Raw genomic sequence first — 15,039 nt, 5'->3', positions numbered from 1 at the left:
AGCAGCAGCTAATGGCAAACTTGAGTCACAATGCGAAGATGGTCACAACCCCACATTTGGGTGTGTTCCAATAAGTGCTGCCCTGACACCATCCCCTAGGGGCATAGAAATCCGGTCCAGGTTCATTTTTCCTTGCACTCCAGAGGGGCTTCACCCCAGGTCCATTTCAAGGGGGCACAGGATGCTAGGTTCATCTCTTCCCAGGACGGCTATTTGGGGGCAGTCCTGGTCTTGGAAACCAAGTCTGTGCTGGAAATTACATGAGTCCATGGGCTTCTGTCCCAGGAAGCTAACAAAGCACCTCACTGAAAAGGGGTTTCCCCTACTGTGGTGCAGCTTGTCTCCACGGGAAGTGCTGGTGCCACAAACAGCCTGTTGTTCACCCGCTGCTGGAACTCTAGTGTGACAGATGGCCCAGGTGCAGTTCTACCGCGTGTATCCAGTAGAGTTGATGCTCCAGCTCTTGGAGTCTCCCTTCCCCTTCCTCCTAGGTCACATCTCCCTCTCCTTCTCCTGACGTCTAGGTCAGGAGCCCTGGGGAGCCTGGAACTGAATTCTCCTCTCCCCCTAGGGGAGGTTGTCTGGCTCCATTGGTGGGGTGAAGAATCTCAAGCCTCAACCCTCATCAGCCCTGAAGTGCTCAAGGAGCGGGGGTCCATGCAGATGCTGGTTGGGACCCACTTTCCCCATGTAGCCCTCAGGGGAAGGGAAATGTGCTGGGCCACGTGCTGGCTGCTCTGTGTGAAAGTTCTCTCAATCGGATTATTTGTATCTTATCTTCTAGTCAGTGTTCTCAATGACCAGTGCCTTGAGTTGCCCTGATTCTGCTGTAAGCCTCTTACTGCAAAACCCGGGGTAACCATTAAAAAGCACATCACACCAAGGAGCATTGCTGCAAGCACTTGGCAACCAGCTGACTGTGTTAAAACATGGGAGGTTCTCCATGGATTTTGCCCCCCTTAGGGGCTGGCAGATGGCAGGATTAAGGGGCTGCTCCACTGGTATGGGGTCCCTCAGTGACTTTCTTTGAGCGTTGAACTGGGATCTGTCTTACTGGGGCATTAACACAGTAGCATCCCTCTCAGCCAGCTCCTAATCAGGGAGGAGATGAGATCCAGCAACCCTTCCTCTCCTCTGTGGAGCAGTAGATCCACCCAGTGTAGGGGACAGCAGAGCTTAGGCCAGGGGCTCGGACACACTTGCTGGGCTGGTTTTTTGCTTTTGTGCCCTTGTGCTGGATGCTGGCAGACATAGGCCTGCTTGTGTCATTGCTCCTCCAGACCCAGCTAACTCCACTTGTAAATCCATCTGCCTTTCTACCTATCTAGGTACTTGGTAGTCCTTGTAACTGCAGTAATCCCCCTCCCCCAACAAACACACCCACCCTCTCTTGCTGTCCCATGTTCTCCAGGTGCATGTGACAAGAGCTCCTTTCTTGTGATCTTCCCCATGAGCGTCCCCCTCTCCCCTTCAATAGGGGGCACGGTTACCAGGGGCACAGTGCCATCAGATAGGTGATCATGTGGTTATCAGATCAGTGGGAGAAGCACATGGAGGCTCCCTGGCTGTGGGATCTCTGTGGGACAGGCAGGATGCTGGCTGTAGGAGCTGGTGGTGTCCTACGGTGGGGGCTGGTGGGCTGCCCAAGAGAGAGGCTGGGATGTATGACTGGGCTGGCCTGTGTGGTATATGGGGAGGAGCAGCAGGGCAATTCAAGTTTCACATTTAAGATGGGCAGCACTGCAGTCCTGCGACCCTCTCAGGCTGTGCTTGGGGCTGCCTTATAAACCTTGTTTCAAGGATGTGTCATTCAGCTGGAGCTTGGAATCAGAGCTGTGAGTCCAGGTATGGGCTTTTTATAGACACAGTTATTCATTGGTGACTTGGGTGCTGTGTGTACATCTCATCACTGCCCTGCATGCCGCCTCTAGGAAGTAAAGGAGGACATCGCACCTCTTGTCTGAAGCTGCCAGCAAGGACCCAATTGTACAGGTGCCTGACACCAGGCTGTCACCTGCCTGAAAACTTTGACTGTAATTTGAATACTGTGGAGAGCAGGCAGCAGGCTAAATGGCCCCTTTTCACCTCTAGTTTCTGTGGTGACTAACTCACTGCACACACAGGCCACTCATTTGGTTTGGATTTGAATTGCTGACCGAAAGCCAAGTATGCCATTCCCACTGCCCCTTCGCCTGGTCGGAAGTGCGACTGCTTTTCCCTAAGGCTGGTCTCCAGAGGTTGAGCTGTGGTGGAATTCAGGGTGCAAATATCTTGGCTCCTGTTTTCCCAGCTGCCCTGACTAAACAAGGCTTTGTGCTGGTTCATGCAAAGTTTGTCAGGTGCCTCTATCATTTATTTGAAATTCAAATCAATAGCTGTGACTAGCAGCCAAGGTGTTGGAGTGAGGGCTGCCAAGGGACAGGAACCAGTGTGGTGCAATGGGCAGGAGGGCGGGGGAGGGGAGCACAGTTCCTGCTGTTAGATCAACCACCTGACTCTCTCTTTCCTCAGCCTTGCTGACAAGTATCTGGGTCACACACAGGCAGCGGTTGAAGCACATTGACACAGACCCATGCACTCTTGCTGCTCGGAGGGCAGTGCTGCCACCTGGTGGTGAAAGTCAGCTGCTGCATCTATTCTGTTGTCTCAGAGTTGAGCCTACAGGTGCTGTGAATCAGTGGAAGAGGATATAGAAGAGATATGGTCTAATTTCCCCCCACCCTCGCTGTTCCTGAGGTCCCCACAGTGTTTCCAGGGGTGCAGGAATTAAAGAGATGTGACCTGAAGGGCATCTTGTCCTCCTGGCCAGAGGCTGAGGGGTCCCATGCAAAGGGTCAGTAGTGCAAATTTTCAGACTTTGCCCCATGTGTTTTGGGCTTGGCGGCTGATTGGCTATGGGCACAAACCGGCTCTGCTGCCCACTTACCAGGATAGTCCCAGCTGACGGCAGTAGCGGCCTGAGTGCTGTGTTTGGTCTTTGCTGGCTGTAAAATGGAAACGGAGGTCTTTCCCTTCCCACCATGGTGTGGCCTTTTATTGTATTTAAAGTGAATTTAGTAATGTGGTATTACACCCAAGGCACAGGTATGGGCTCCAGTGACATGTTGCTGGCATTAAGCTGCTGGAGTGACTCATAGATGCCAAGGTCAGAAGGGACCATTGTGATCATCTAATCTGATGTGTGTAACACAGGCCACAGAACTTCCCCCAAATAATAACTTCCCAGGAGTGGTACTGCATGCACTGGGGGGAGTGCAACCAAGGTGGGGACCTCAGAGTGCTGGGTGTTGAGGATGGGGGTGAGAGGGCAAGGTTACTTCATGGTGGGAGGGGAGGCTGTGCATGTCATAGTGCTGGCAGGTGGGGGTATGTGGAGCTTGCTGACCACTCTCTTTGTGTCCCTAGACTCCACCTGCCCCACAAAGGCGTCCTCCCTTTCCTCCAGGGCAGCCAGCCCAGCCGTTGGGGATCCAGGAGGATAAAGCACAGGCCAGCAGTGTATAAGTATGTGGCATTTTTATTAGCTTGCCCACGCCGTGTAGTTTCAGCAGCTGCAGCAGCATTGCTGATCAAGAGCTCTCCTCCCTCCCACCCGTGTCTCACCTAACGTTACCCTCTCGTGTCTGCACTAAACAAGGCTGCTGAGGGCCAGGCTGCCTGCCCACCTTGTGTGTCACTAACCTTGTCCCAGAGGGCAGCGCTCTGTGCTGGACTTTAATCTGCTAACGTGGCAGCCTTGCCCTGGTTATTCTGCTGCCGTGAAGCTTGTGACCTTACGGTGTCACTGTCCATGAGCATTTCTGCTGGCTGCAGAGGTGGAGAACAATGGAGCAACTGGTGGCTCCCCCCCCCCCCGCCCCAACAGTTCCGGATTTATGACACTGTAGTGCCTAGAACCATGACAACTGGCGCTCTGTAAAGACCTAAGACTGGTAGATGATCTAAATCAGTGGTTCTCAACCCGGGGTACGCAGAGATCTTCCAGGGGGTACATCAACTCATCTAGATATTTGCCTAATTTTACAGCAGGCTACATAAAAAGCACTAGCAAAGTCAGTACAAACTAAAATATCATACAAACAATGGCTTGTTTATACTTCTCTATATACTATACACTGAAATGTAAGTGCAATATTCATATTCCAATTGATTTTTTTATAATTATATGGTAAAAATGAGACAGTAAGCAATATTTCAGTAATAGTGGGCTGTGACACTTTTTTATTTTTGTGTCTGATTTTGATAGCAAGTAATTTTTAAGTGAGGTGAAACTTGGAGATACGCAAGACAAATCAAACTCCTGAAAGGGGTACAGTAGTCTGGAAAGGTGGTGAGCTACCGATCTAAACAAGACTGTCCAAGGGGTTGAGGGAGGGCATTCAGGTCAGATCAGGGCATGAAGCCAAGCTTCAGGAGAGTCTGAGCATGCCAGATATGGTGGGGTATGGATGGGAACCCCTTTGGTCAGGCCATGTCTGGTGTTAGACAAGTTGTGTCCCAGGAGTGAGACCTCAGACCATCTCTCTTCATTGAAGTGGGGCAGGACCTAGAGAAGTGAGTCCTGAGGGCAGATTCCATTGGGTGAGCTGAGGGGGTGTTCCCAGGTCTTGGTCCCAAATTCTCTTTAATTGTTCTTTGTAGTATGGTAGCACTCAGAGGCTCCCATTGTGCCCGCTGTGCTGGGTGCTGCACAGACACACTGGAGCATGTAGTGCCTGCTCTGAAGATCTTTGTTTCCTTGTTTTCGCTTAATGTGCTTGTGCCATCCTCTCTGCACAATAACCCCCGTGTTTCCATGTTTCCTGCTCTTCCCTCAGTGCCTTGTGTGGTGGGTGGCAGGTCAGTGGTGAGCAGTGCTTCCAGGCCAAGTCGCTTTGTGATCCCCAGTCCAGTGTCCCTCCTTTGTTTTAAAAACAAGGAGGAGTCCGGTGGCACCTTAAAGACTAACAGATTTTATGTGTGCATAAGCTTTCGTGGGTAAAAAACCCACTTCTTCAGATGCATGGAGTGAAAATTACAGATGCAGGCATTACATTTTCACTTCATGCATCTGAAGAAGTGAGGTTTTTTACCTACGAAAGCTTATGCCCAAATAAATCTGTTAGTCTTTAAGGTGCCACCGGACTCCGTGTTGTTTTTGTGGATACAGACTAACATGGCTACCCCCTGATACTTGACACCTCCTTTGTTAGACACCAAAGGCTTAATCAAGGAGAGATGTAAGCATTTCGCTGGTCAGTCTGGGACTTCTTGGAAGTCTTTTGGGTGGAGGCAGTGTGGTTGAGACCCTGCATCTTTGTGTGGCACTCCAGGGGGACAAATGAGCGAGCCCCAAATCTCTGTGAGGTGGAATGAAGAGGTTTGGAAGGAAATGAAGTGCTGCAGGTTAAACGCCAGGGGGCGTGGGCGCTCCTCTGTGCTGTGCTCTTAGAGGAGTTTGAGATGGAGGAAAGCTCTCCAGGGCTCAGTGCAGAGTTACTGCAATAGCAGTTTTCTGGTGCTTTGTCCAGCCAGGCTCTACCATCCCCAATGATGAGACTCCCACCAGGAGATAATTCCTCAGCCTCGTCCATCTTGCTATTGGGACCTTTCTCCAGAGCTCAGCTTGTTGACCCGTTAGTATGCTTGGCAAATTTGATTTAGATTTTTTTTATCATTTTGATGGATGACACTGATGTTTATTTTTAAGTATTTCCCCCCAATTTTTATTGATTTAAACTTCTGCAGTTGCGGGAAATTATGGAGGGTCAGACAGTGGGTGAGGGGTGTCAGCCAGCAATTATGTAATGATAGTAATGTTGAGATTCAGAAAGTTAAAGCTGTATTACCATTCAAACACACACTGTCCACAGCAGATGTCCAAATTTTCACCTTAAATCAAACTCCAAGTTCTCACACAGCATTTTTCTTACTTTGCCTCTCTACATTTTGATTATTATCAGTGGAAATATTTTTGGTCAGTTTATGTGTATACCGTGAAGTCAAGATTTACCAACAAAAATCTTAAGCCTTCCAAACCAACCCATTGTCACTTCATCTCATGCTCCAAGTTCTGCCCCAAGTTTCTTCTAAGGGCACGTCTTCACTACCCGCCGGATCGGCGGGTAGCAATCGATCTATTGGGGATCGACTTATCGCGTCTAGTGAAGACGCGATAAAATCGATCCCCGATGGCTCTGCCGTCGACTCCGGAAATCCACCGCGGCAAGAGGGGGAAGCGGAGTCAACGGCGGCACGGCAGCGGTCGACTCGCCACCGTCGCCAGGTAAGTCGACCTATTCGCGTAGCTGAAGTTGCGTATCTTAGGTCGACACCCCCGCCCCCCCCCCCATAGTGTAGACCTAGCCTAAGTCATCTTCCCTTTTTTGATATTTACCCCTCCAAACATTTGGAGACTTTTCTGACACATATGCACCTTAGCCCAGTTAGAGAGGCAGATTATTTAGCTTTTTAAAATCATTCCTCTGAGAGGAAGCTCAGCAGAGACTGCACACATGGGTTATTTAGCTCTGGCATGGAGTGGAATGAGTGAGATCAATAGCATTTACCCATTAGCTCTGGCCCCAGTTCCCCTGACGCTCAGGCCTGCCCCTCAGGGGCAAATACATAGCCAAAGGAAGCCATTAGCCGGCTAACTGGCTTCTACGCCGACAGCAATTCTTGGGTCCCATTATTGTGTATGTTAACCCTTTAGTGCCCATTCCTGCAACATCCACCCAGCCGTTGTGAGACACTGACGCCTGGTGTTTGGATTGCTCTCCTATACTGGGGCTCCTAGAGTGCTTTCCCCAGCAGTACTGGAAGCGAGTGAGCAAAGGCAGCAGTCTGGGGTTGGGGGCACTAGCAGAGTCATCTTACTGTGGGCAAAGGCAGTGTCAACAAGCAATAGGCAGAAACCTGGCCAGTGGCCAAGTGTCTTTTTCCATGTTGCATGATGCCCTGGACTGCTAGCTCCTATCAGCGTGTCCAGCTGTATAAAGGACAGGAGAGAATATTATGCCATTCTACAAATTAATGTTACCTCCTCGCCTGGAATTTTGGTCAGCTTGTCTCCAAAAGGGCAGCACAGAAAAAGAAACAGGCCAGAGAGACCGTCCATGAAAAAGATTAGTGGCCTGGAGAGACTTTCACGTGAAGAGAGACTGAGAATGATAAATTTAGAAAGGAGGAAAATAAGAGGGGACATGATAGAGGTACACAGAATAATGAATGGTCTGGAGGAGGGAAATCGCTCTTCCTTACCCTTTCTCATAATACAAAATCCAGTGGACGTTTTGTGAGAGGCAGCAAATTTAGAACTGCTAAAAGGAATTACTATTTACATAATGCATGATTAACCTGTGGAACTCACAGCCACAAATTATAAGTGACACCAAAGATTAAAAACAGGATTAGACGCTTACATGAATAATAATGTCCACAGTTAAATTAGCTAGGAAGGAAACTCCTCCTGGGCATGGGCCAAAACATGCTGTGCTTTGGCTTATGGTTAAAGCACTGGACTGGGACCCGGGAAGACTGGGTTTCATTTCCTGGCTCTGCCATGGACTTCCTGTGTGACTTTGGGCAAGTTGCTTTGGGCCTGATTTTTCAGAAGTGCCATTGATTTCTAGCCCTCCAAGTCCTCTCTCTCCTCTTCATTACAGACTCTGCTAGATGGCTGGGCACCTGCAGGAACTGCTGCTTGCTCTGTGGTTACAGGTGCATTTCCCGGAATGGAGCCCAAGCTCAGTTGCTTGGAAAACTTGACTCAGGGCCGTGTGGTGGTGGCTCAGGGGGAACAGCCCTTTGGAGGATCATTGCTGAGAGCTGTGGTTTCTGCTCGAATGCATCAGACTGAAACTGGTGACAGCAATAGAAGGCGACAGAGCCCTTTAGTTTCCCCGTCCAAACTGCACATGGGTGTTAGTCTCTCATGTATGTGGGCTTTAGAAAGAGATTTGCATTGTTGATTCTGTGCAAGAGTTTCTCTTTCCTTTTGAACTGCACTGGAGGGGACACCAGCCCATTTGGGAAGAGAGAAGAGTTCAGCCTCTATGGCCCCCTCAGTTCCCAGGCTCTGTGCTGTGATTGCCATTCATGCACTGGGAACTGGATGGAGACCCTCAATTTATTCCACACTGGCCTCTAAACAGTCTTCTGGCAGACGGGACTTTGGAGGACTGGATGGGTCCAGGGAGGGGCCTTTGGCTGCTTTGCCTTTTCCTAGCACCTTGGAAGTGGAGCATTGCTTGTTCTTAACTCAGGATTATGAAGGGCTTTTCAGGGGGTGGCCAGAATCCACATGGAGCTGAGCACTTGCTCTTGGGATGGTGGTATTTTCACTTGCATGTCCACCTCCTGCAGGGCCAAAACAGGAAGTCTGCTTGTGACATTGTTGAGAAACAGGAATTGTTGGAGCCTCTGTTCTCTCCTAGGGCTGTCAGAGCCGCTGGGCCCAGAGATGCAAAGTGTGTCAGTAGGACACAAGTGCCTCTGACTGATCTCTGCAGGGTGAATGTCACTGCCTACGATGGGGGCCTAGAAAGATCTGTGCTGCCGCTCCCAACCACCCTGACCTGGCATCTCACTGACACTTGAAAGCAATGGAGGCCAAATACATCTCAATTTTTGTGTCTTAAAAAAAATAAATTGGAAAAATAATCCCCCAGTCCCACTATGTCAATCTGGATGATGATGTAGGGCTCAGGAACCACCTTCTGGGTAGCCCAGCTACAATCTGTGCCCCCTTCCTTTCAGCATCACATCCATGCTTGTTACAGCTAGCACCCAACCACTCTGGGAGTGCGGAGGCACACCTGCATGCCCAAGAAATCCGCACTCCCTCCAGATCCTGAGATCAGGCAGGCCCTTAAGGCTCCTTTGGAACATCATGCAGAGCTAATGGCTGTTGTTGTTCATAGCTAGAAGGGACAAGTACTTGGGGCAGGAAATGGCCCAGAGCCTGGAATGGAGCTGGCAGGAAAAGGGGTGCTGTAGGGGCTGGAGAGGCACAGTGTCTGCTCTCTGCTAGGCCCCTCCCTGCAGGAGCTCTCTGCAGATGCCTTTTGGCATCAGAAGGGGAGATATAAGTGATTGTGTTTATGCAGGGAGTAGGAGGACGACAGATTCCTCCCCTGTGTGCGAGCTGGGCTTTACTGGAGAGGGAGCTGAGCATGGGCTTCAGCAAGTTAATGTTTCCTGCTGCCTCCCCTTGGGCATCTGCAGAACTCTGGTTCTCTTCCCTGCCAGCAAAACAAAAACAGGGCCAAAACCAACTGCATTTGCTGCAAAAGCAGCAGCTCTGTGCTGCAAGGTTCAAGAATTGCTAATGTCTCGTCCTACCGGCATCTCCTGCTGCTGCTTTGCTAAGACTGTTTGTTCCCTCTGCAGTGACAAAGATCTTGTCAGGATATATAGCTGCATGTAACGGTAGCTGCTGCTCAGCCTTTGGGCCCTGGCTCTCCTCTGGTTAATGGTTTCCTGTGAGCTGCTTTCTAGATACCCATCAGCAGCAAGGCAGCTGGCCCTGTGTTTGACTGTGCTGCTCTGGCAGAAAGAACCTTGACATTTGATTATTATGAATTCTGTAGTCTCTCGCCAGCCCCCAAAGTGTGCTGGGTGCTGTTCAAACAAACTCAAAGAGCTCTCCCAGTCTAATTTTAGAGGTGACATGATGAGGTGAGGGGGACAAACCGTCAAAGGAGACAAGGGGAGAAAAGACGAGGTCCGTCAGTAAGGTCATGCAGTGACTCAGTACAGCTGTGTGCATTTCTAGAGGCTCTAATTACCAGTGGTTTTGTCTTAAATAACAATAACCACTGACTCACATCTTATGAATATCGTAGGAAGAGCAAGTCTTCAGTGCCACTCTGCTCTGCAAAATGACTGCAGCAATGGCCCCTTCATGTGTGTCAGTCACAGCTCTGCCGTCTGGTTAGATAGGAATTGGGAGGGGGCTCTGTGGGTAGAGGGCAACATGAAAAAACTTGGGAGGGAGGGGGTGTACAAAATGTCAGCAGCAGATAACACCCTCCAGCCCCTGCATTCTCTACAGTCGCACCCCCAGACTACTTTCTGGATGTCGCGGGTGGACGTATTCAACACTTGGGCAAAGCACCATAACACTTCTACAGGTCACAAGAGAGAATCCTGAGGGACTGACAGGCCCAAGTGAACTCTGATTGGGGCAGGGCTATAATCCTCTAGGTCACTGGTTCCTATCTGGACCCTGATCAAGGGGACTGGCAGGCTAAGGGGGCGTGGTGAATAGGATACATGGAACCTTTCACCTCTAGGTCACTGGTTCCAGTCCAGCATATGTCAGTAGTGACCAAAGGCTGTTCCCATCTGATACTTGTTCTTTAGCTGCTGTGTGAAATGATTTGATGGACCTCAATACAGATCCTAGTGAGCTGGTATCCACAGCACACGTACCACCCCTAGCCTGGATGCTAGTCTCCCTCCTTGTTGGTAGACCCAGCAGGGAGGCCAAGAACTGAATGAGCCATGGAGACCTCTTGCTCCAAAGGGGGATCTCTCAGGTGGAGAGGAGGGATGCTGTACTTGACCTGTGGAAAAACAGACGCCTCAGTCTCCAGGGTTGTCAATTTGGCAACTTTCAGGAGCGCTAAATTTACTAATTTTTTAAATTATTAAATGCTAAGTGAGCAGGAAACCCTCACACCCCGCCACATCACCACCCCAGCCCCCACCTCTCTATCTCACTGCCTGGGCTCAAGAAGAAACTCTTGTCACATGTAGAGATGCAGTTGCAGAAGTGGGTAGTTTGTGAAAGGAACGAACAGGGCGTGTGCCCCTCACTGCGTTGCTGCAGGGAGGCCAGACAGGGACTGTCCAACAGGAAGTTCCCTGCTCTCGGCCAGCCTCCAGCCCAGGGTGGTGCCTGGGGCAGGTGGGGGGTTGGGTTGGGATTACTCCATGAAATCACATCTGAATGCAACAGCAATGTCATTGCACACAGAGAAGGCAGCACGTCACTGTGTGCCTGCGTCGCATCCCTCCCAATGAATGGAGTGTCCCTGTAAGTGGGAGCCATGTCACTAAATCTGTTTATCTAGAGAAGCTGTTAACAAAGGGAAGGAAATGAGTTGGAAGGGTGACGTTTGCTGGAGTGACTGGCTCCAGGCATGTCCGTGCCCTGGCTGAATGGCAGGGATGCATGGGAGGGAGAGCCGAGGGATGACTGGGGAAATGAGGAGAGTTATCTCAGTTGGTACTGGGCTGCCTGCAACCTTTTGCTGTGTCCATGTGTGTTTGGGGGGGATGTTTGGAATACACAGCAGCCTGCCATTGGGTCAGGAATGGACACTGACAGTGGACGTGGATGGGGTGAGGGTACCTTGAACACAGGGTGAAGTCCTGTCCCAGGCAGATTGTCCCCATCTCAGACACAGAGCAGCTGAGCTCATTCTTTTATGCTTGAGTTTGTCAGACCAATAAAGTATCATTGCACTCGGGTGTGTGTGCTGGGGGCCACTGGGATGTCTGAAAGTTGAGAGGCAACGAGAGTCTTCCCCCACCCCCCGGAGAGCCTGCCTTCTGGGCTGCTCAAAGAGGAAGTACATTCAGTTATTTTAACAAGCGCTGTCACAGTTTGCAGCGTGGGGAGGAGGCGGAGGGATAAACAGAGCACTCGCTCTCCAAACTAGGACTTAATCTGTGCAGGGCTGGCTCTGCTCCTCCACTGCCACGGGCTCTTCACTTGCAGGAACTCGGCTCCTCTGCATCGGATCAGGTCACAAGGGCTTTTCCCACCCTTTTCCCTTCCTCCTCTTTCCTAGGGTCGTGTCTCCCATTTGTGTGTTGTTGTGGGGGGGGGGGAGGAGAAAGTGAGGGCTTTGGGGAAGGGGGTGAATCTCTGGCTCAGTGGGTATAGTCTGAGTGGGTACCTCATCCCACCACGCTGGTTAAAAGGCAGGGAGGACAGGCCCTGGGCAGGAGGAGAGAACCAGTCCCAGGGTGAACTCTGAGCCCTCCAGCCTACTCCTTGCTGAGCTGTTTCTCTGGGCAGTGGAGCAGGTCAGAGCTGCCCTGTTGTGCTACCAGTTTCCTGAATGTTGACACGGAGGGTCTTGGAGCCGAGGCCCCCGGTGCATGCAACTTTAGTCACAATGCCACCCTGCTGCGCACAAGTGTGAATTGACTTTGGGGAGGAAGGGAGGGGTGTCTTGGGGGACACGAGTCTCCAGCTGCATGACTTGCCTGTCGGTTTGTTATTGCCTGTGTGCCATCAGCACACCCAGCATGCTCTCAGGAAATAACAGTGTCATTCTGTGCAGCCAGGGACATTTGTTTGCAGGAAAAGCCCCTGACCCAGAACTGCCCTGAAGAGCTGATAATCTCACTGGGAATTCATCCTCTATTAGTTTGGGAGGGTGGGACAAAGACTCCTGGGCTCTCGGAAGCTCCCTGCTCTCTGGCTGTAGCATGGGCTGTCCCCATGTCATGTCACAGGGAGGCCCATGGCTTTTGTGTGGGTCTCTGTGTTTTCAGCTGCCCATGAGCCTGTAGCTGAGTGACTAGGGCTCTGCTGCCTTTCCTGCATGCTTTCAGCTGGTCTTCCCAGCTTCCCCAGTGGGAAGCACTTACGCTTGTTTACACACGGCCTTGTCCAGCTATAATGGTATGGGCAAAGCTATGCTGCTCCGAGTCCTTTATCTTGGTTTCATTGCATCCATACTAGGCAGCTGTTACAGCAGTACAAACAGCCCTTCAGGTGGACCCCTGCCAGGAATTTCTCCCTCTTGCTCCTGTGCGGCTGGGGGAAAACACTGGAACCCAGGCAGGGAGCTGTGAATCAGACGGCTGGGCTGTTGGACAGACTTTTTGTAAACAGCGTGTCCCTTGGTTTGAGTCTGTTGAAACCCCAGTGCGTGAGCCCCAGAGCTGTATATACTGTAAGATGGGATGACACTGGAGTCTGCGACAGAACATCAGCTCAAGACCAGTTTAGTTTCCTTACGCCGTGCATCTTGGGCCTCGCAGTGCACCCAAGGTGCTGGGGGAGACTAACCCCCACAATGCTTTACTTTGCTCTTATGCATGGAATTCTGCGGAGGGCACTTGGATAGATAAGAAACACTAATGTCCTTCCCTCCCTGAGTCTCTAGTAACCCCTAAGACAGTAGTTTTCAACCTTTTTTCATTTGCGGACCCCTAAAAAATTTCAGATGCAGATGCAGACTCCTTTGGAAATCTTAGACATAGTCTGCGGACCCCCAGGGGTTCACGGACCACAGGTTGAAAACCACTGCCTAAGATGATTAAAACAGAAACCAAATGGTCTTCTGCCCCCACTCCTGCTACCTGCTCAGTTTTTGCACTTCATTCTGCTTGGACAATGGAACTGGATCAGTAATTTTTGCTTTCTGGATCTCTAGCTCAAGGCTGCAATGTTGGTGTTGCAAACACAACAGGGGATTGTTTAGATCCATACAAAACATTTTTATCTTTGGCCTTTGTAAAAAATATATATATATATATATGCAATATTGTACAGGAACTTTTCCTTTGGTCTTAGGGTTGGCAAACCCTTAATTTTACAAAACTTAAATGTAGGGCCTAAGTCAGTTTGATGGGATCCCTTTAAGCAGGCTGAGAACTGAGTTTGGGCTGCAGGCAGAGTGGTGAAAAGAGTGTAGCTGATGAGGAAAGGACTGCACTGAGAGGCTGAGGCAGCCTGTACTGTATCATCTGGGGTTGGTGTATAGCTATGGGAATTGTGAAATGCTCTGCTCTTTGGTGCCAGTCTGAGGCTTGCATTGCACCTGGGCCACCTAGGAAGAAGGGAGCTAGGACATTTTATTTGGTAACTCTTTATAGGAGCATGTGCTGAATTAATATTAGGTATATCTCCATATATTAATTATCTCCTAGAACTGGAAGGACCTTGAAAGGTCATCGAGTCCAGCCTCCTGCTTTCACTAGCAGGACCAAGTACTGATTTTGCCCCAGGTCCCTAAGTGGCCCCTTCAGGGATTGAACTCACAACCCTGGGTTTAACAGGCCAATACTCAAACCACTGAGCTATCCCTCCCCCTGAAGTTGGTCAGGATGGCTGGGTATGGTTTGGGAGTGCAATGAGGAAGATGACCTGTGGAGTCTCAGGGGCACTACCGTGCAGAATGACAGGGGGCAAGAAGTGGTCAGTAAAATTCCCAGCTGGTTTCTGACTCTCCCTCTCCCACTGTCCTACAGACAGAACCCTGAAAGAGTTCAGTTCCTGTGCAGGGTATTGGGGAGAGTTGTCACCCTTTGCTTCGTCCAGACATTTTGCCTGTAGTGGTGGATGGAGAGAAATCACACATTCAGCAGTAACCCGTCCCTATTGCACTTGCTCCCTGTAAAGAACCTCAAAGCCCCTGTATTCCCCTCCTTAAAACTAACTTCTGCCGTGACGCCTACAAAACACTCAGTGATGGCTAGGCAGTCAGTGTGCTGTGACTGCTGTTTATTACTCCAACTGTTGTCGTCTCACTTGTCGCCTTCAGCTCCCCATATCAGTTTGGGGTCTCCACTTTTTGTTTTTTGTCTTTTGTCTTATACTCACCAGAAGAATGTGAGTGACTTTGTGTTCACTGGTTTTAAAAAAAAGTGTGTTTTGTTTTTTTTACATGGAGTCAGGCCTCTCAGTGTAAAATCGCAGTGAGGACAAGTCACGGGTGCTTTCATTTTGATGTAGATAGCGGAGGTAAACCCAATACCACCCCACACACACCTGAAATTTACTTCACTGGCTATATTCAGGTGAAAGCTACCCGTGTCTTGTTTCCACTGGGATTTGACATCGAAAAAGCTGTCTTGATGTAAAATGCATCTCTTTTACCAGTGAAGACATGGCCAGAGTGCTTTGGGGGAGTGTAGGGTTATGGGAATTGGTAATGGGTTGGGGGAGTTAAGGGGCAGATCTTACCAGCCCTCCTGTGAGTCAGATCCTTACTGCATGAGAGCAGGAGGGAGCCTGTCAGAGAGCCTGCAGGTGTGGGTGGCACCATGGTGGGTGTCTGAAGAGAGCGGGTGGTGGTTGATTGTGGGTGA

The 15,039-nt window shown here is 50.3% G+C and overlaps 1 protein-coding gene across 1 annotated transcript in view; it reads left to right on the top strand.

Annotated features, from left to right (window-relative positions):
* Window positions 1–15,039, top strand: part of DGKZ (diacylglycerol kinase zeta) — a 96,393-nt gene that overhangs the window by 31,663 nt on the left and 49,691 nt on the right. The window contains exon 2 of the mRNA XM_065402582.1: window positions 3,406–3,504. Coding sequence (XP_065258654.1) covers window positions 3,406–3,504 — 99 coding nt within the window. The remainder of the gene's footprint in view (window positions 1–3,405; window positions 3,505–15,039) is intronic.

This window comes from Emys orbicularis, chromosome 4 (assembly GCF_028017835.1).
Source record: "Emys orbicularis isolate rEmyOrb1 chromosome 4, rEmyOrb1.hap1, whole genome shotgun sequence".
Lineage (NCBI taxonomy): Eukaryota > Metazoa > Chordata > Testudines > Emydidae > Emys > Emys orbicularis.
Note: the sequence above shows the minus strand (reverse complement) of the source record. Positions and strands in the feature narration are given on the sequence as shown.